This window comes from Papaver somniferum, chromosome 5 (genome assembly GCF_003573695.1).
Source record: "Papaver somniferum cultivar HN1 chromosome 5, ASM357369v1, whole genome shotgun sequence".
In the NCBI taxonomy this organism is placed as follows: domain Eukaryota; kingdom Viridiplantae; phylum Streptophyta; class Magnoliopsida; order Ranunculales; family Papaveraceae; genus Papaver; species Papaver somniferum.
Genome location: NC_039362.1, coordinates 195,726,139 through 195,747,755, shown reverse-complemented (window position 1 = coordinate 195,747,755; position 21,617 = coordinate 195,726,139). Strand labels below are relative to the sequence as shown.

The 21,617-nt window shown below is 37.7% G+C and overlaps 1 protein-coding gene across 1 annotated transcript; it reads right to left on the bottom strand.

Annotated features, from left to right (window-relative positions):
• Positions 1 to 710: 710 nt before the first annotated feature.
• Positions 711 to 2,372, bottom strand: LOC113280491. Its single transcript, XM_026529109.1, has 2 exons — positions 1,802 to 2,372; positions 711 to 1,324 (listed from the first exon to the last, which is right to left on the bottom strand). The coding sequence occupies exons 1-2, from the start codon at positions 2,370 to 2,372 to the stop codon at positions 711 to 713; spliced, it is 1,185 nt and encodes a 394-aa protein (XP_026384894.1).
• Positions 2,373 to 21,617: the final 19,245 nt, after the last annotated feature.

The following is a 21,617-nucleotide window of genomic DNA, read 5'->3' as shown; positions in this document are numbered from 1 at the left end:
ATTTTTTTTTGGTCATTTCACCCAAACTATTTTTTACTCGTCCATTTGAACCGTGATTTAAAAATATTTGAACAAATGACCCATTTTCCGATAAATTTAAGAGTAAAATATTTTTATTTTCCCTCATATTGGCATCTAACTAGCATATTGTTTTGCGTAGTAAATTAATAATTTTACAATTTTTATAAATATTTCGAACAAAAACCTTTATTTATGTTGAATATTCTATCCCACACGAAAAATCATAGGAAATTATACATTTAACAAAGGGGAAAAAATGACTTCCCTCGTCATTTGTGATCGAAAATTTGAGAATTATTGCTAAATTTCCGCAACAATGTGGATGCCTTTAGTTTTTTTTCATTATTTGGAAGTAAGTTAAGAAAATTATGCTTAAGGTGATATTCAAGCTAAATTTATTAAGGACTCGTACAATTCCCACCATAATGTAAAAAACAAGAAATACGTTACACTTTAGTACATATGTAAGTCAAATGTATATCACCATTGTTGTTACTTATCCGAATAAAAGTAAACTCATAATCATTAAAAAGTACTAGGGGAAGACGATATTTGAAGTATCGGAGGATGCTATAAGCAATACGTTACTCCAACATAAATGTCTCAGAGGCATAAGAGAGTAACACATATCCTCTGTCTTATAAGTAGGGACGGGCACAAGCGTTTTCCTGAGACATCGGATCTGGACCTTAAAAATAAGGGACATGTGGCCAGTAATGGTTACCGGTAGGCGAAAAAAGATTAAAGTTCCAGCAACGAGCAAGATCATAAAGGGTTCTCGGAAATGGCCAGGCCCAATTATTTGGTGTTAGCTGTGACCAAATCCATGTAGCCACTCTGCAATGCAAGAAGATATGATCTGCAGACTCGAAAGCATCTCCGTACATGATGCACCCATCTTCTAGAATAATACATTTTGCGGCCAAGACATCAATAATATTCAATCTTCCATGAACGGCACACCAGATTAGGAAATTAACTTTTGGAGGTATGTTTTTCTTCCAAACAAGCGAATGAGGGAAATTATCTACTCCAACAAGTAAGTTCAGTTTACCATAGAGAAATGTAACATTAAAAACTCCATCTGAGGTTAGTTCCCATCGCCTTGTGTCTGCCAAACTATCTAGTAGAGGAGGGTTATCTCCTAAAAGATGCAACATACTAGCATATTGGTTTGCCTCAAAATATGACAGTCTCCTTTTGAAATTAAAACACCAATTTCCATTTAAAGAAATATGCTCAGCAAGAGTAGTGAATTTACCTCTGTCCAGCTTGTAAATGTCGAGAAAATATATATAGAGAGCTGCAACACCAATCCATTTATCATGCAAGAAAGATATTAAAGTTCCAGAATGAACCGAGATATTGCTGTTATTTTTGATGTGTTATTTAGTGTCTGCAATGGCCTTCCAACATGAAATATATACTAAAGGGAGAAGCTACTTTACCTGGTATCCAGATTTAACGAGCATTCCCGTGCTTTTCATAAATAATTTGAAACCATAGATGTGTTTTTTTGATACCGTATCTCCAACACCATTTGGACAGCAAGGCTATGTTCATTAACCTAAGGTTCAAAAGACCCAAACCCCCCTTTCTTTTGAAGAAAAAACCAATGAATAATTAATCAAGTGATAGCTTTCTGCATCATTCTTCCATTCCCAAAGAAACTTTCTTATTTTCCTTTCTAATTCCTCAATGACTGAAACCGGATCTTTAAAAAGACAAAAATAGCATAGAGGTAATGCAGTCATAATATGCTTTATAAGTGTTACCTTACCACCTTTAGAAAGTGAGATTTGGTTCCAAAATGATAACCTAGTATCGAACTTGTTCAAAACAGGATCCCATGTGGCTTTAGAGTTAGATTTAGCTCCGAATGGCAAACCAAGATACATAAATGGAATGGAATCAGTAGAGAAACCTAATTCTGTGGCCCAATTATCCAGTTTTGGGATACAACAGATTGGTATTAATCTAGTCTTTGTAGTGTTGATTTTTAGACATGCGATGTACTCAAAATAATGTAGAGCCGAAAACAAATTATGAAGCTCCACCTTGCTGTTATGTAATAAAAATATTGTATCATCTGCGTAATGTAGATGGTTGATTATAATCCCATTTTGAGTACAAGAAAACCCACTGAATAACTTCAAGTCTGTTGCTCTATCCAAGTATCTTGAAAACCCCTTCATGGCGATGTTAAAAAGCAAAGAAGAGATGGGATCTCCCTGGCTAACTTCTCTTGAGATTTTGAAGTAACCAAAAGAAGAACCATTGATCAAGACTGAAAAGGAAGCAGTTGAATAACAAAATCTAACCCAATTACACCATTTTGTACTAAAACCCATTTTCTTTAAGACAATTTCTAGGTAGCTCCAGCTGATTCAATCGAAAGCCTTTTCTAGGTCAATCTTACAAATAATACCTAGTACACCCAATGACAACCTAGAATCAATTAACTCATTACATACCATTGTACCATCGATGATTTTCCTTCCTTCCACATAGGAACACTGAACCGATGAAATTAGTTTGTTCGTAACAATCTTAAGTCTTGAAGATAATACTTTTGAGATAATCTTGTATACACTTGTTAACAAGCAAATAGGCATGTAGTCCTTCACCGTTTCAATATAATCCTTCTTTGGTACTAAAGATATGAAAGTTGAGTTATGTCTAGAATGAATCTTACCCATATCACAGAATTCTTTGACCGTACCCATAATGTCTGTCAGGAATTACACCTTAACTCTTCTGATATTTAGGGTAAACAAACAATAACCAATACACCAAGAGATATGAGAAACACTTAATCAATCACACAAGACACAGATTTACGTGGAAAAGCCAAAATCGGATAAAAACCACGGACAAGAACACAATCTATTCAATTAACCACAAGGATGATTACAAAGAAGACTCTCACCTTCTCTCACAGCTCTCACCTTATTCGCAGAACAAGAAATTCACAAAGAGACCGAAAACTAGCTTTAGTTATCCCACTCTTAAGAACTCTTCACAACTGTGTCTTAGACTCTTCTAAGGTCACCTATTTATAGTAGACACCTCTTTTTCTCCAAGTAATCTATTTCCTAATCTAAATTGGGAAACCATCCTCAACTAGGAATGTCTAACCTAATTAGGTAATACATCCTCAATAAAGAATCCATACTAAAACAGGAAGCTACCCATAAATAAGACTTCTAGAATATGCTAAATCTAGACAACTTCTAACAATCTCCACCTTGACTTGATTTGCAATGTTCACATAATTCTTCTTGCTTTTTTAACCAACTGATTTCCATTTTGTTCTTGTCCACTTGCCCTTACGGGCCATTGATCATCAATGATGATGACCAACACAGTCCAAGTTATCCTTGGACTTGCCAATCTTTGGAACCCACTTCTTGATCATACGAGCCTTTGGAACTCCACCCAACGCCAAATTTCCATGGGACTTTACATTCCCAAAAGTTGACTTGGATCCATCCTTAGCTCCACCTAACCCTGACTGCCTCAGTGTATACAAGCCGCTGCTACGACATCCTTTCACGATCATAGTAGATCCTTGATAAACCTTTATTACTCCACCATAACAGGAATACTTACAACCCGCATAATCTAATTAGGAAAGAATTATTAGATTCCACTTTAACTCCGTCACATGTTTTACTCCTTGGACTGTTCGAAACTTACCATCAAACATCTTCATGCGAATATCATCGACTCCCTTAACCGATAGTTCCGAGACATCGCCAGTAAATACTTTACCACTACACCCCACATACCTATCGAAATATGACCGGCGTGCACACATATGTGTCGTGGTACCGCTATCCATTATCCAACTCTTCTCTTGATTTAAATCAGCAGCAACCAAAAGAGAGTAATCGCTTTCATAGCCTACATGGTTAGCTTGACCTTCGAGACCTCTTGCCGAACCAGTCCCATTTTCTTTCCACTTACAATCACGTCTGATGTGACCTGGTTTGTGACACTTCCAGCAAACACTCTTACCGTGTTTCTTCTTCCCTCCAGCAAATAAACTAACATCTTCAGACGAGCCACTGTGACCACTATTCATCTCCTTTTCTTCAGACAAAAGAGCACTAGTGACTTCAGCAAGACTCAAAGCATATTTTCCATGCTTTAATCATGTCACCATGTGTATATAAGATGGTGGGAGTGACAAGATGAGGCGAAGTGCTTTATCCTCATCATTAGTAGTTACTTCTAACGCTTCCAGTTCAGAAACGATTGAATTTAAAATGCTGAGATGATTAGCAATAGACGTACCTTCAACCATCTTCAATGTATGAAATTGCTCTTTCAAGTACAATCTATTTTAACGAGAGTTTGTTATATACAACTCTTCAAGTTTACTCCACAACTCCTTTGTTGTAGTAATCTTTGCAACATTAGCCAAAACATTCTTTGCTAATAACAAACGTATCTGACTCGCAGCTCTTAAATCAGTATCTTCCTAGTATTCAGGCTTAATACCACTTTCCACTTGTCCTTTCAGCGCCTTGACTAACCCAGATTGAATTAAAACATCTTTAACTTGGATTTTCCATAAACCAAAGTTAATAGAACCATCGAACTTCTCAACCTTAAACCGTGTATTCAAAGAAAAAATCTTTGTCATCTCGTTTCCCTTAAACCCAAGCTCTGATACCAATTGTTAGGAATTACACCTTAACTCTTCTGATCTTTAGGCTAAACAAAGAATAACCAATACACCAAGAGATATGAGAAACACTTAATCAATCACACAAGACACAGATTTACGTGGAAAACCCCAAATCGGGTAAAACCCACGGACAAGAACACAATCTATTCAATTAACCACAAGGATGATTACAAAGAAGACTCTCATCTTCTCTCACAGCTCTCACCTTATTCGCAGAATAAGAAATTCACAAAGAGACTGAAAACTAGCTTTAGTTATCCCACTCTTAAGAACTCTTCACAACTGTGTCTTAGACTCTCCTAAGGTCACCTATTTATAGTAGACACCTCTTGTTCTCCAAGTAATCTGTTTCCTAATTTAAATTGGGAAACCATCCTCAACTAGGAATGTCTAACCTAATTAGGTAATACATCCTCAATAAAGAATCCATACTAAAACAGGAAGCTACCCACAAATAAGACTTCTTGAATATGCTAAATCTAGACAACTTCTAACAATGTCTTCTTTGAAAAAGCTCCAACACTTGTAGAAAAATAGTATAGGGTTTCCATCAGACCCTGTGGCCTTATCATGACCCAGGTCCTTATAGCTTTAAAAACTTCATCCTCAGAGATCACTGCATCTAAAAAAACAGACTCAGTTGATGATATTTGATCAAAGTGAATGTTTTATAAATTAGTTCTCATAATATGTTCCTCAGTGAATAAATATTTGTAAAATTGGACGGTGTGACCCTGTAACTTTGCTCTATCATCCATCAAAACCTCATCAATATATAGTTGTCGAATCTTATTATATCTTCTTCTGGATGTAGCAGTTCTCATAAAGTGTGAAGTATTCCTATATCCCTCCTTAAGCCATTGGTTTTTTTGACTTAATATTCCACGAAGTCTCCTCCATCAGTGTAACTCTTTCAAATTCGCCATATGATGTACTTTTTCTGCAAGTTTTTTTTCTACCAAATTATTAACCTCCGCTTCATTATCCACTGATTAAATCTCTGCTAGAATTTGTTGTAGCTTGACTGTAGTGTGACCAAAAGTTTCTCGGTTCCAATCTTTAAGTTTCTCATTAAGGACGTTTAATTTGTACCATAAGACACTGCTGTGAGTACATGCAACAGAAAAAGAATTCCACCATTCCTCAAGCATTTCTAAAAGTCCATTCTCCAAGAACCACATTGCTTCAAACCTATATGGACTAGGTCCCCAAAATGGATCTGAATTATCAAGTAGTATCGAAATATGATCTGATGTAGGTCTAGATTTAGCTAGTTGGGTGACAAAAGGATAATGAAGCTCAAAGGAAGGAAAGATGAGAAATCTATATAGTATGCACATAATAGGATTGTCTTGACCATTGGTCCATGTAAATCTTGCTCCTTTGAGAGGAAGATCAATAAGATCATGATGGGATACAAAATTGATAAAACCCTACATACTCTTGGTTATTCTGCTGCATCCTTTTTTCTCTTCACACTTGAGAATAGTATTGAAATACCCTCCCACACACCAAGAATGATTCCAATAACTGCAAACGTTATCTAATTCTTCCAAGAACTTCGGCCTTTCAAAAGGCTTATTTAGAGAGTCCATTGGAAGTTATCAGATTTGTTTGTGCATATAATGGAGAGAGTATAAGTTCCCACTATAAAATCAGTTACCTTGATCAAATTTTATCCCATAGGATAATCCTGCCTCCAGAACTTCCCATTGATTGTTGAAAAGTACATCCGAAGTTGCTCTTTCCACAAATTTGACTTATATCCCAATCAGTACAATGTAACATTTTTGTCTCTTGCAACAAGATGATAGAAGCATTAGTGAGATGAATCATCTTCTTTGTAATTGCTTTCCAGCTGGTCAAAAAACAAAGGCCCCTAACACTCCATGACAATATCTGTAAACTCATTTTAAAACCGTAGAGCCAAATGTCTTTTACTTCTTCTTGAGGTTGAGTCGTTGCTAAAATCATCAAGAGAGATTACTAATCTTTTATATTCTGTTTTGAGCTTCTTTGGTACAATACCCGAAGTATTAGATTCATCAGAACTGACATTCTCAGCTGATGGCTCAAAACCTGGAGGGTGTATAGGATCATCTTCAAGATATTCCATAAAAGTGCTCTCCAACTCTAACATGGGTGCAGCTTTCGGTTTTGGTTCTCTTAAAACCACATGTTGAAGAATAACAAGCAAGAATACTACGTAAAGTGACTTAGCCCTCAGACAACTCTCTTAGTGCAAACAAAGGGCCTAAAATCGAATTGAAAAGTCCATGACGAATGGTTTTTTTTTTCCATCCATGGTAACACTACAGAAGATGCCCATAATATACCGTGAAACACCATTAACTCTCTAGATTGGGATAAACGAATACATGATCTGAAAATATGTAATGATTAGGGACGGCTTCCAAATAGGATAACTAGATAAACTCTGTTGCCTTTCAATATGACCGATTGATGTTTCTATTATTTTAAGGAAATAAGGTGGTGGAGGTTCAATACCGAAAAAATGCCTTCTGGAGAAAATCCATGGTATCTAAATAGGGTTCTTCGGGTCTCGACAAAGAAACGAAAGCTCATAAGAATTCTCAAGGTATTGGTTTGTGGAAGAGTATATATAAGCAATTGGACTTCTTCAAGAACAACTCCATTATGCAAGTTGGTGATGGTTCTTCGGTCCTCTTTTGGGAGGATCACTGGCTAGGTGAGTCCCCTTTCTCTACCTCCTTTCCCTCCCTCTATGCTGCTACTTCGACAAACTTATGGTATGTTAGTCAAATGGCACAATCTGTTAGTGTCGGCGGCTCTTGGAATTTGGGGTTGAATAGAAGAATCACTCAACAACAAATTGATGAAGTCTGCATTCTAACATTTATTTTGGATCCCTTGATCTCTCTACGGAACAAGATCAGTTGAAGTGGAGCACTGATCCTACAGGGATGTTCTCCGTTAAATCCTTTTATGCAAAGTTGGCAAAGGAGCAAGATCACCCATCCCAAACCTTAGTATTTGGTCTAGATCATGGCTTCATAGAGTCAGATTTTTTCTATGGCTTGTTTACCACAATAGACTGGTCACTATGGACACTCTGTAGAGAAGGGAAGCTCATCGTGAATGGTTGTTTACTTTGTTGCAAGTCAAGTCGGGCAAATCTGTCACTCATATCTTGTTCCACTTCACATTCACATCTCAGGTTTGGTATTGTTGAATATGAGGTCTTCACTCTTGTTATAAAATAAGGGTTTTTTGAGTTTACCCGATGAGTGACTATGCTTTCCCTTTAAGTTATTAATAGTAGTAAATTTGCCACTAAACAAATTTCTTGGACAAAAAAAAAGAGGGTTATTTTGTTTTTGGTACTCAGGTTTTGTCCAACTTTTGAGTTTGGTCTAACATTTGTCCAGCTTGGCGTTTGGTACCTGGAAAAAACGTTGACCCGCGTTGACTTGGATATAGTTTGACTTCCGTTTGATAATTATTATAAAAATTAAATAAAATCTAATTAGTATTGTAGTTTATTGTTTTAGCCTTTTACTTTACCAAAAACGTCACCCCAACTCCCCAAATCATTTTCTATTTCGCTTCTTCCACCTCCGGGCCCTCCACAAACACAGACATGAATCTTTCTCCTCTCTCAAATCTATCTCTCTGCTACTGCCATCTCGATTCCTCAAAATCTACTCTATTTGTTTAAGAGACGAAGTGGATTTAGTTATGGTACAGTTTGTGTTTAGTTAGAGTTTTGTTGTTTTGAAAAATTGAGGTTTTAAGTGAAAAAGTTATATTAGGGTTTTGATTCATCTTCGGGTTTCAATTTTGGTTCATGACACAATCAATCTAATAGGGGTTTCAGTAAGTGTTTCAATTAGCGATTTTGATTAAATAAATCAATTGGGAGAAGGTTAGGGTTTGAAGAATCTAAAGAAGATATCAGGAAAGAGGGTTGTGATGCTGTGATTTGTTGTTGAATCTCAATTGATTCAACAAATCAATCGATTCAACAATATCAGGGAACAGGGTTGTTGAATCTCAATTGATTCAACAAATCAATTGAGATATTTTGAATTGCTGTTGAGAGATGGGGATATTGTTGTTGAAAATGGTTTTTGTGCAATAGAATTGATGCTTGCAATTGGTCTGGTCTAAGGTGTGAAAGATGGTTGCAGCAGTGTGATGAATCAGAAAGGATACAATTGAAGAGATGGGATAGTGGCTAGAGATTCAGATGGCGTTGGTGGTTACAACTCAGATTTGAGCTCATAAAGTAGATAGCAGTGATAATGGTTTCAGCTGGAATTGCAAAAGAAGCTGCAGAGAATACGAGTGGATGTTGCCGCAATAGAGAAGGAATGAAGCTGGTGATGTTGTTTATGAGTTGAGCAAATAAAGTTACATGTTGCTGATTGATTGAAATGCAGGAGTGTTCGAAGTGCTGCATAGATGAATGATATGAGTTGTATATGAATGAATGATTGTGCAGGAAAGGATTTGAAACAAATGGGTTGGAATTATGGTCGGAATCGATCAGATTTCAGATCTAACTCTATCGGACTTATGTACCGGCGAGTAGACTCAGCCGATTCAGTAAATGAAGTTAAGGGTACAAGAGTAAATTTGTTTAGGTATTAGGTTTTATTTAATTCTTTTTGTAATTACTAGAAAGAATTCAATATTTAACATAGTCAACTCGGGTCAACGTCTTTTTCAGGTACCAAACACCAACCTGGACAAATGTTAGACCAAACTCAAAAGTTGGACAAAACCTAAGTACCAAAAACAAAATAACCCAAAAAAAAAACTTCTCATCTTATCGTTGATTCCATGTGGGAAAATCGGTTGCTTAGATTAACTTAGGTTCACCCACCAATGAAATGAACATGCCTTTGATCTCTGCATTTGTGTCGACAAAAGAGAAGTTTCCAAGCGACAAATTTACGATATGAAATTAACAATTAGATGACAAGTGTTTTCTCTTTTGGGTCCAAAATAGTATTTTAGGGCACAAAATTGCTATTTTTTTCCGATAAGAAGGATGAATATATTAGTTAAGCTATATAATACAGAAGATCTACAATTACATTTTTTCCAAAAAAATTAGAAAGGATATTCTTTTTCTGAATTTGTTGTTGCATATGCTTTGATATGTGACGTAGTCTTCTTATTCTTGCTTCTTTAGCTATTGAGTCAGCTGCTGCATTGTGATCTCTGTTGATAAAGTTTATCTTGGCTTGTTGAAGTTTCTCGAGAATGGATACAGTTTCTTCTATGGTATTCTCTGTCGTCCAGGCGTATGCTGCATCTTTTTTGTTAATGCAATCTGATAAAACTTTACAATCTGTAGCAATAACGACGGTAAAAAGAGTATTGTCTTCTAGCCATTTTAAAGCCTTCAAAACTGATTTTGCTTATGCGTGCAACGCCGAGGACGCCCAGTCTGAGCCTGCAGAAATATGCATAAAAGCTTCTTATTCTACCGAGTAAAGAATGAAAGCATATCCCATAGATAAGTTCTCCTTGTTAAAGGAGGCATCTGTAAAAATTATCCAATCTGAGGTGAAATTGTTCCACCTATATTAGCAAATTAGGATGTAAAAATTATCCCATTGCTATTATTAGCAAATTAGGATGTAAAATTTAATCACGAATTTATATATTTATAATATAGGGGAGTAAACTCAAAAACCTCTTAAAGTAATTCGTCATTCAAAACAAACCAAGAAATTATAATTAGAAAAAGAAATTATTTAATGAATCTTACAATAATTTCAACTAGTAATCCTAACACTTTGAAATTTAACCATAATCCCAAATCAAACGAAATAAACTATGTTAGTGACCACATATTACAAACATATAGGTGATCGAATTACCGGAAAAAATGGATCCTACAAAACTTGGAATTGCTTATTGGAGTACTAGTTTGTTGGGAGTACCAACTTCCGTATAAGAGAAAATAAAATAGCGACAACACAATGCACAAGAAGGCTATTTTTAGGCATACCAAAAACTTTCAAGACATACAAAATAGTTTTCCCATCCTAGGTGACCTTATAAGAGGTGTCTATTGGGTAGTTCAATTACCTATATACCCTTGAACCTAAAATCAAAAAATAAACTATCTTAAAAATCTCTTCTTCTTCCTCCAGCCAAACCACCTTCCTTTTCTCTCATATTTTTCTTCATCACCGTAATTAATTACCGATTCGTGAAAATTCGATTATCGGTTAAATTGAACTATATAATGGATCGTACAAAGAAAAAAGAAAACGTCAGGTGTTCTAAATCCTCTTCCAATCCATGAATTAAAGAAGAAGAACCAATTGAAGATGAAGGTGTAAAAACTATAATTGAACCAGAAATTGAATCGGAAATTCATCCATTTGAAGCTCCAAACACTGAAATGAGGATAAGAAGGTATTCCCGACAAACCAATCTTTTATTTGTTGTTTTTCATGGATTGAATGGGTTAAATTGCTAAAAACTTAGGGTTTTTGACGGTTACAGTAGCGGGTTCGGCTGATAATTGAGCTGAGTTTTGAGCTGAACTGTTCTTGAAATTTCACTCTAAAAGTATCTATGAACAGTTCGGCTTAACAGTAAATGTCAATGTTTAGCCGAACCCCAAAATGTGTATTAAATACGTCCCAGAACAGTGTCAGGTTCAGCTAATACCTTGCAAACCTTCCCGACCGAAACTCAGAAGTGAAATTTACCCCAGGTGGTTGTCAGGTTTGACTGACTCGATTAGATCACTTTCAAGCCGAACCTCTCTCTGTAAACACTTCGAAAATATTGATTTGCAGGCTCTAGGTTCGGCTAGCTCGTGTTGTTGAGTTATCAGCCGAACCTTCTCTTTGCACACTCAAGTTTTTCGATCTTGTTTTGGCCATAACTTTTTCGTCTGATGTCGGAACGACCTCATTCTTTTTACGTTGTGTTTTTCTTTTCATTCTCTTGAAGTTGAAGTTAAGATATCATTGATTTTAATGAGTTTAATATAAGGACCTTGGTATTCTCCATCATTAGACTTCACTTTCTTAACATTTTTAGTAATTTCCACTTTTTTGTTTGGTTCATCCGATGAAAAGGATGCACAATAGAAAACATATGTAATAAAAAGCCTAACCCCTAAATGTGTATCAATTTAAGTGTTTCATGGAAAATCAGTACCATGTTCGGCTGATGTGATTTTTTGAATATGAGCCGAACTTGGAAAAATATATAGTTCGGCTGATAGGATATTTAGAGCGAAAATCGAACCTAACTCTCATGAATAGGTTCAGCTTGTTATTATACTTTAATATAAGCCGAACTAGGATCTTGCAAATAGGTTGGAAGTTGGAAAATGAAGGTTCGTCTTATAAGGTTAACAAATTCAGCTAGCCGGACTATTCATCAATTTAGTGGGTTCGACTTATATTTTCAAGCCGAACATAGTTCTGGTTCGCTGAACCATGATGAAAAATACAATTTTTTGATGATTTCAAGCTACAAAAGTGAGATTAAACATAAAATAGAAGTGTACATGTGTGTTAGAAGCATTCGGTTCCTCATCTATGTATTCATCATCTGGATTTGGCTCATAAAAATCATCATCTTGAGTTTGAGTTTGTTAAAATCATTCTTTTAATCTAAGAAATCAGCCATTTCTGGATCATTGTTGTAGTTGATATGTATTTTCCTAGGTTTTTTAGATGAAGAATGACCCTCCTCATCCTCCATTGAATCAAGAATTTTTTTCCCACTTTCTCCTTTTCCTTCTCTCCTTCTCAATAAAAACTTGATTTTTTCCCCAAATTTTTTCATCTACCCAGAACTTTATAATTCTGAATTATCTTAATCACTAAACAAAAGTTTTAATCACTAAACCAGATTACTAACACTAATACAGAAAGGGCAGATTTGCCATTATAAAAAATTTTGATTAAGGGGATTTCTGATTTTGTTATTTGACATTCTTTTTTGTCTTTATTCAGTATGCCTAGAAAGATTTAGGTATACCTAAAAACAACCTTCATGCACAATGCCCCATCTTCCATGCTGCTTATTTGTTTTTGGATTTCCAGTCAGCTAAAAGTTTTGCCGATGATCCAACAATATTTGGCCCATACATAAATCTTGCTGACGTATTGAAAAATCTATACATAAAATTGAATAGAAATCATGAATATGTATCAGCACTTGAAATGGCCATGATTTATGACACTTTCAAGAGATTACCAAGTTTTGGAAAAAAAATTGGGTATCGACAGAGTCTAAGATCGGAAAATGGGTACATGCTAAAAATTTAGATTAGCTGGTAATTCAACGATAATGTCAAAATTCCAATTGTAAATTATTTTGTGAAAATTGAACCATTCAATCCGGCCGACTAAGAAGTGAGAAATGAATCCGGACCGATAACCCGATTAAGAAACAAAAGTCGACCTAGTCCAGTAGTGGATCTCTTGACTCAAAACAAAGAGCCCAAAAGTATAAAAGAGCCCATCAAGAAAGGCATTTTTGTCCATTGTTTGGCATCCATGATAGTACCATAGGAGATGCCCGAAATTTTCCGGTGGGAGATGGATGCCGCCGTAGCATCACTACATAAGCGAGCTTTGATTCTGGACTAGTCGTAGCTTCTAAATTTGTAAAAGGACCATGCTTATGGTGAGATTCATGCTAAATTTGTTTAAGAGTTCATACACTTAAACGGAAAGATAGAAAGCATGTCACACTTCATTATATAAATCAACGTATATCATCCATGTAGGATCAGAATCTCGCAACAATTATGTCTCAGCGAAATTATCAATGGTATTGCACATTAGCGTCGCAGAACAATTTCGAAACGACGTCAGCAAGGATCATGAGAAAGATGTAATAGTCTTGCGAAAATTAGAGAGCTTGCGAAATTAACATTTGTAAGGTTGCGAGAATGTCGCAAACCATACCCGAAAATAAAGGACAGATTAACTATCATCCACTATGTATTTCCTTATAAATAGTCATTCGAGTTGTAAAGGAAGGAGAGATCTTTTTTGAGATAAGAAACAAGTAAATAGGAGAGAGAAAGTTTAGAGCAGAGATCATTATTGATTTCTTTATTTTCATTGTAAGAACATTTAGAGATTAATCAATAAAATTAAGAGTGAAAACCTAAAAATGAGCTGATCAACAATGAAATTAAATGAGGGGTGTATTGTAGGATTTCCTGCAACTACAATCCATTCATTTATATATGCTTAATTTGATCCATATTTTGCTGGTTTTCAGTGAAACTAAACACATGAATGAGTGCAAAATCACTTACGAGAACCTAAGGAGAGAAGATATTTGAGATGTTGGAGTATACTGAATAATAAATTTCATTGATAAGTTTTGCTTTTCATGTCGTGGAGCAAGAAACGTTTGGTCGTTTGGGGAAAAGTTCGAATTTCAATACAATCAATTAAGAACAATCAGGAAATTCATTTTGCTAAAACTAATTGGATTTCAAAATCTCTGTACTAGCGAAATGAATTTCAAAATGATTTTGTTTACCTGGTTATCTGGGCTTTTTCAGTTTATTTGGGCCTGTCAAATTTTATTCACATAGTAAAACTAGGATATGAAGTGTCTAAATAGAATTCTTTCTATCTTCATCGTTTTTCTCTAGGAAAATTTGTTGGTTGGTTGTGGGCGCATATAGTTATTTATAGTAGGGTCCAACCGGAATTTTCTTTTATCTGGAGGTCCAAAATTAATTGAAAACATTGAAATGACCATAATATCCTCTACTACCAAACGTGTGCGTGTCTACACCCTTATTATATTGAGTACATATCCGCTGCACTGCTTACAAATTTAAGTACACATAGCTTATATACTTATAAATTCGAGTACATATATTCACTCTCTTAACTGGTTTTTCGTCCAAGTTTTACAATCCCAATCTTTGAATATTCGACCAATGTTTCCATGTTTATCTCAAGTTCTAAATCAAGCTTTTGCCTTTGCCAGACAGCCCTTGTGCACAGCCTCGAGCCAAGACTAGCAGCTATACAATACTTGGGCAGAACTGTTGCCCTCTTCACTGATTACACGCCTCAAACTCTTGTCAAAAGTCTGGTCGAACCCTTGTACAACCAATGTAACCATGGCTGATAACTGCAAAAGACTTACTTGGATTTGTGAATACTGGTTGCACAATCCCTTGTCTGCATTTTTAACATCTCCTACATCTGACATACTAAGCTGGTCGCAGCTGATCTTGAAACTGTGAAGAAATGCTCTTTCCGGCCTTTCTACAAACAGCCTGTGTGCAGTTTGCTTATATACAGTTCTGAGCTTGATGTTGAATCCTAAGCTCTTTCAATCTCCTTCCCTGCGAAAATAATTAAATTACACAAGCATCCACATTTCTAATTCATTCAAAACTCAGAAACATTCATCATCACTTATCATCATAACGGCATCAACTTGTCTTCTCTTCACTGCCTTCTCTTGGCAGCAAAACGACTTCAAAATCAAACCAAACTCTCCAAAATTGAATAGCCAATCTTTATTTCCTTCTCAGCTTCGAGATCCCAGTCCTGATCTCCCTTGATCTTCATTTCAATCAATGACAGACAACAACTCTTTCCCAACTGGTTTCTCGGTATTTATCTCTCACTATGTCGTGTTGTTCTGAGCTTCTGGATCACGCCTTTCCTCCTCAAAAACGACCACAAGAACCGTGACTAGCTGCTGGTCGAATTTGTTGGATGATGAGTGCCAAATATTGTATATATCTATCCCTTTTTGTTGGCATTTTAACTCATCTTTTGTGCATTAATTCTACATTTTATCCCATATTCTGTATTTTCATTGTTTTCAAGAATAAATATTTTTATTAATTAATTTTGCATTTTCAGGTAATAAATAAAGTTCGGATGAGTCGCGGAGCGAAAAGAGCAGAAAAGTAGTGAAAAGCCGGGAGAAATCACGCAAGGAAGCCGCGAAGAATGGTGCGCACAACCTCATTTTCTACACACAAAAGCGCCTCCGTTCTCAGCCGTCAGATCAGTTCCCAGAAGCATCCGATGGTCGCTCCTTCACAGAACATCAAAATCTGAAGTCTCTGCCAAGCACCACAGCGCTGAAATTTCAAGCCTTCAGATTAGATGGTAGTTGAATCCAACGGTCGCTCCCTTGCTGTTCATCAACGTTTGATATCTCCGCCTTACACTACAACACCTAACCCCATCTAGAGCCGTTAACTTCGTTGTATAAAAAAATCCAGCGGTCGCTACAAGCTTCACTTCACCTCACCGTCCGATTGATCTTTCATCTCCCTATCCCACGGCGCAGCGTCGCAGATCATCACACTCGATACACTCGCCTCACACCCTAGCGACCGAGCACCTACACCTCAAACAAACGCACCCTTCCCTTTCTCCATCGAACCATCTCCTCCATCAACCCCCTCTGCATAACCACCATACTCTGTACCACCACCATGTCCGTCTCCATCACCACCACCTCACCCCAAATCACTCCACTGTTTTCTCCCCAACTCTATTCCACCTAAACCCATCACGTACCATCTCTTTAGCATCACTAATAACCTCAATTTCTCATCTCTCTGCTCACTGAAACCCTAGGTGAGAAATTGGGGATATAAGTGATGATTAAAGCATCAATTGGAGCTCGAGAGGAACGAGAAGAAGCAGGAGAAGATTGGGTCGACGAGATGGAGCGAGTATCTCATCAACAGTAGGTAAATCAATTTCACCAAACCCTAGTTCTACTGATTTTGGGGAAAAATTGGGGAAAACCAAAATTATGGGTATTGGGTATAAATGGGTGTTGTGTGAAGTGTGTAGGGGACACTGTATACCTCTCTGGACTAGCCAGTAGAGAATTGAGCTAAATTTTAATGCATTTCAAATTTCAATGCTTATCAGTGACAGTGGAGTATTGCTTATGTTGGTAGTTATCTGATATGTTGCTAAATGTGTATGAATTATATCTTATGATGAATGTATGTTGCTACTTCATGGTTAGCATGAGCTAATCAGCTTCAGGCCAAGGCTCAGTGAAGCCTTGTGCACTGTCAAGTGTAATTGAGCTAGGATAGTTCTTCCCTGTATGTTTTTGATTGTGCAAATGAGAGATGCCAATGCTCATAGAGCCTGTGATTGGCTGTACTGTCAAAAGACAGCCAATGCTAGGGGTAGACTAGTGAGCAAGTTGGTGTTCTTCCATTTCTAGTTGTATGCTTAGGAATGAACATAACCTAGAAACTTGTCACTTGATTAGGACACAAGGTGGATCATAAGCCTTGGCTTACCCACCAATTCCCTCTCTGTAACTTTTATTTTTCAGTCCTGTGTGCTTGTATTTCAGTTACTTTCCTTGCCTTTCATTTTCTTGCACTTTGTAGCTACTGTGCACTGAAGTCAGTGCACTGAACTCACCCTGCCCTTGGCTGCCAAGCCTTGGTTATTTGCTGCTTTTCTTGGTTGTTTCTTTGCTGCTTTATCTTCCAAGCCTTGGTTATTGTCTGTTTTTCTTTACTTACCTTGCATTCTTGTCTGTATGCCATTTACCTTGCCTGCCCTTAGCTCACTACACACCTTAGCTAGGAAAACTTCTTATATGCTCCTCTCCCTGTGGACAAACCCCTACTCACTCTTTTATTACAAATCTTGACCTTGTATACTTGCAAGTGTATTGTGTGCATTTGATAATCACACCAAGTTTTTGGCGCCGCTGCCGGGGAGATGGCTGCCATATTTTTGAAGTTTTCAGAGTCTGCTGCTGTTGTTGGCCCTGCCAAGTTGCTGCTGTTGCTGTTGCCAACTGCTGCCAACTGCAAGTGTTGCTGAAGCTGCTGTGAAGCTGCTGCTGAGAAGCTGCAGATTCTGCTGGTGCTGCTGCAAGTGCAAGTGCTGCTGCTGTTGGTGTGCAAGTGTTGCTCTGCTGCTGCAAGTGCTGCTACTGGTGCTGTTGCTGTGCAGCTGCTGCTGTTGCTGCTGCTGCTGCCAAAGCCAAAGCCAAAGCCTGCTTTCTCTGCTGCTGGGCTTGTACACCCTCTGAACTGGTCTTGAACCAACTGAGCTGGGCTCAGTAACCTCAACTTCTGCTGGGCTTGCAACTTCTGCTCTTGGGCTTCGCTGCTTCAGCTGGGCTCCGTTGCTGCTGCTGCTGGGCTCTGCTCCACCTGTTGCTGCTGGGCTTGGACGTGAGCTGCTAGGACGATCCTAAAGCCCAACTGGGCCTTGCAACTAAAAGGGGACTAAAAGCCTATTTTTGGGCTTCCCTCCAAAAAACAAGTAAGCCTAACCCACGAGTTAACCCACTTGGGCCTCATTTAAATTCAAATTTGGGCTTGTAATAATTTATTTAATTATTTATTTGGGATTGTAATAATTTTTATTTTCTTTTTCTTTTTTTTATATTTGGGATTGTAATAATTTTTTTTGTTTTTCTTTATTTTTCTTTTATTTTTCTTTTTTCTCTTTTGGGTTTGTTTTAATTATTATTATTGTTTTTATTTTCTTTTATGAGTTGTGATAATTTATGCTAGGTTTAGTTCAAAAATTTTCAAAAACCCAAAATTTTTAAACCAAAAACAAAACCCCTTCTTTAAACCAAAACCCATTCAAAAACCAAATCTTCATAACCCTTGGGCCAAATTGTTTCCGATTGCTCTGTCTGACCAACATGTTAGTTAAGGTACCTACTAGGACATGATTGTGACCTACAGAGACCAGACAAACAGACTTGTTAGAATTAACCCAGACGAACCTATCGAAATTCTAAGTTCTGAGGGAGACAGTCCAGATCAACCAGAAACAATGGGAGAACCACGTACCCTCAAGGATTATATGTACCCAACTAGAGCCAGTCAACCTTCTTGTATTTTGCTACCCGAGGCTAATGGCCATTATGAGCTGAAATCTAGCACAATACAGATGCTTCCTATTTTTAGAGGTGTTGAGAATGAAAACCCTTACCACCACGTGAGAGAATTCGAGGAAATTTGTGGAACTCTGCGTTTCACTCAAATGACCGACGAAACCCTGAAGTTAAGGCTTTTTCCTTTTTCCCTGAAAGATAAGGCAAAGGCCTGGCTCTATGCTTTACAGCCTCAATCCATCATGACATGGGATGACCTCACAAAGGAGTTTTTCAAAAAGTTTTTCCCGAACCACAAGACTGCGACAATTCGTCAAAGTCTGAATAGCTTTGTGCAATTAGAAGGTGAGACCTTAGCTAGATACCTGGAGAGATTCAATGAATTATTGCTCCAATATCCCCATCATGGTTTTGAAAAATGGAGACTTGTGCAAATTTTGTATGAAGGTCTAGATGTGTCCACCCGAACAACAGTGGAGTCGATGTGTAATGGTCTATTCGTAGATAAAACTGCTGACGCGTCTTGGGACTTCTTGATTGAAGTAGCTGAAAAGACGCAACAGTGGGAATCCATCCGTGAAACCAGAAAGACTACATCCGAAGCAAAGGCTTTTAGGATTGAAGCGGATTTTGAGGGTAGAACAAACATGGCATCAATAGTTAGGAGATTAGAAGAGTTAGAACTACATAAAAATTCAAAACCTTCCACCACCACTCTCCGAGAACATGTCGCTTCATCTATTTGTGCTGCTTGTAACGACCCCAACCATCAATTCCAAAATTGTCCAGATTTGCTTGCAGTCCAGGAGTCTAGGCTTGAACAGGCACATGCCATGTTTCAGAAACCAGAGCATAACCCTTATTCTCAGACCTACAATCCAGGATGGAGAAACCACCCTAACTTTTCATGGTCAAAAGGGCCCACTCAAGGAGGACCATCTCAACCCAATCAGAGCTATCAGAACAATCAGGGATATCAGAACAATCAAGGTTATCAACACCCAAGAAACCCTCAACAACAATCAAACCCTCAACAACAATCATATCCTCAACACAATACCGACAAGAGATTGTCCACCTTAGAGGAAATGTTTCAGAGTTTGATGCAAAGTCAGAAAAATCTAGATCAAAAGATGGATCAAATATGTGAGAGAGAAAAGGGTAAACTTCCGAGCCAACCCCAACAAAATCCAAAGAGGATATTTCAAACAGGCACAACATCCTGCACTGAAACCTCACCTGATCAAATCCATGCCATTACCACCCTCCGAAGTGGTAAAGTCATCGAGAACAACGTAGGCGAACCTAATGAGTCTGATACAAATTCCACGTTGTCTCCACAACCCCAGAAAACCAAAGAATCTGAGCAAGTTGGAAAATCTGACAACTCTACTGCTGTGAATGTCCCTTTGCCAACTCATCTTCCTGTTGCTCCATATCCTCAGAGGTTAGTTCGCCAACAGATAAGCACCCACTACAATGAGATGTTAGAACTGTTCAAAAGAGTCAACATCAACATTCCTTTTCTTGAGGCAATTAAGCAAATCCCTGCATATGCCAAATTCCTCAAAGACTTGTGCACTCAAAAGCGCAAGATTAATGTGCACAAACGTGCTTTCTTGGCTGAACAGGTGAGTTCCATCATTCTGAACAAAACTCCACCTAAGTTTAGGGACCCAGGTTGTCCAACAATCTCTTGCACTATAGGAAACCACATGGTCAGTAAAGCTTTATTAGACCTAGGTGCAAGTGTTAACCTACTGCCATATTCTGTTTATGAGCAGTTAGGTCTTGGGGAGTTGAAACCAACATCTATCACTCTACAACTGGCAGACCGATCTGTCAAGATTCCTCGTGGAGTGGTGGAAGATGTTTTGATCAAGGTTGACAAATTCTATTTTCCCGTAGACTTCATTGTCTTAGACACTCAACCTGTACAAAACCCAGACTGTCACATTCCTGTCATCTTAGGACGTCCTTTCTTGGCTACGTCCAACGCGATCATCAACTGTCGGAATGGAGTGTTGAAACTGTCTTTTGGGAACATGACTGTCGAGCTGAATGTGTTTAATGTTAGTCAACAGCATGTGAATCTTGATGATGAGGATGTACATGAGGTCAATATGATTGAGAGTTTGATACAAGATTCATTGACTGGCATTATGTCAAAAGATCCCTGGCAAGCATGTTTGGAAGATGTTAACTTGGAGTTGTATGATGATGAATACATTGGTGAAGTCCAATCTTTGCTCGAATCTGTACCTCAAATGGACATCACTAAATGGCAGACTACAGTGGAACAACTCCCACTTTCTGAGAAGTCTGTTATATCTTCGGATGAGTCTCCTAAGGCCAAACAGGAATTGAAACCATTGCCTAGTACGTTGAAGTACGCATTCCTAGGTTCTTCTGATACTTTACCTGTCATTATTTCATCATGTTTAGACACGGAACAGGAAAGTAAGCTTTTAGAAGTACTTAAGGAACACAAAGAGGCCTTAGGATGGACCATCTCAGATCTCAAAGGAATTAGTCCCACCATTTGCATGCACCACATTAACCTTGAAGAGAATGCCAAACCATCGAGGGAAATGCAAAGGAGACTTAATCCTAACATGAGAGATGTAGTCAAAGGAGAGATCCTGAAACTACTTGATGCGGGTATCATATACCCAATACCTGATAGCAAATGGGTTAGTCCCATTCAATTTGTGCCTAAGAAGTCAGGCATTACTGTAGTTCAGAACGACAAGAATGAATTAGTCCCTACTCGTACAACCACAGGATGGCGAGTATGCATCGACTACAGGAAGTTGAACACAGTAACAAAGAAGGATCACTTCCCGCTCCCTTTCATTGACCAAATGCTAGAACGTGTGTCTGGACACAGTCACTACTGTTTTCTAGATGGCTTTTCCGGTTATAACCAAATTCACATTGCTCCGGAAGATCAGGAAAAAACTACATTCACGTGTCCATTTGGGACGTTTGCTTATAGACGTATGCCCTTCGGGTTGTGTAATGCACC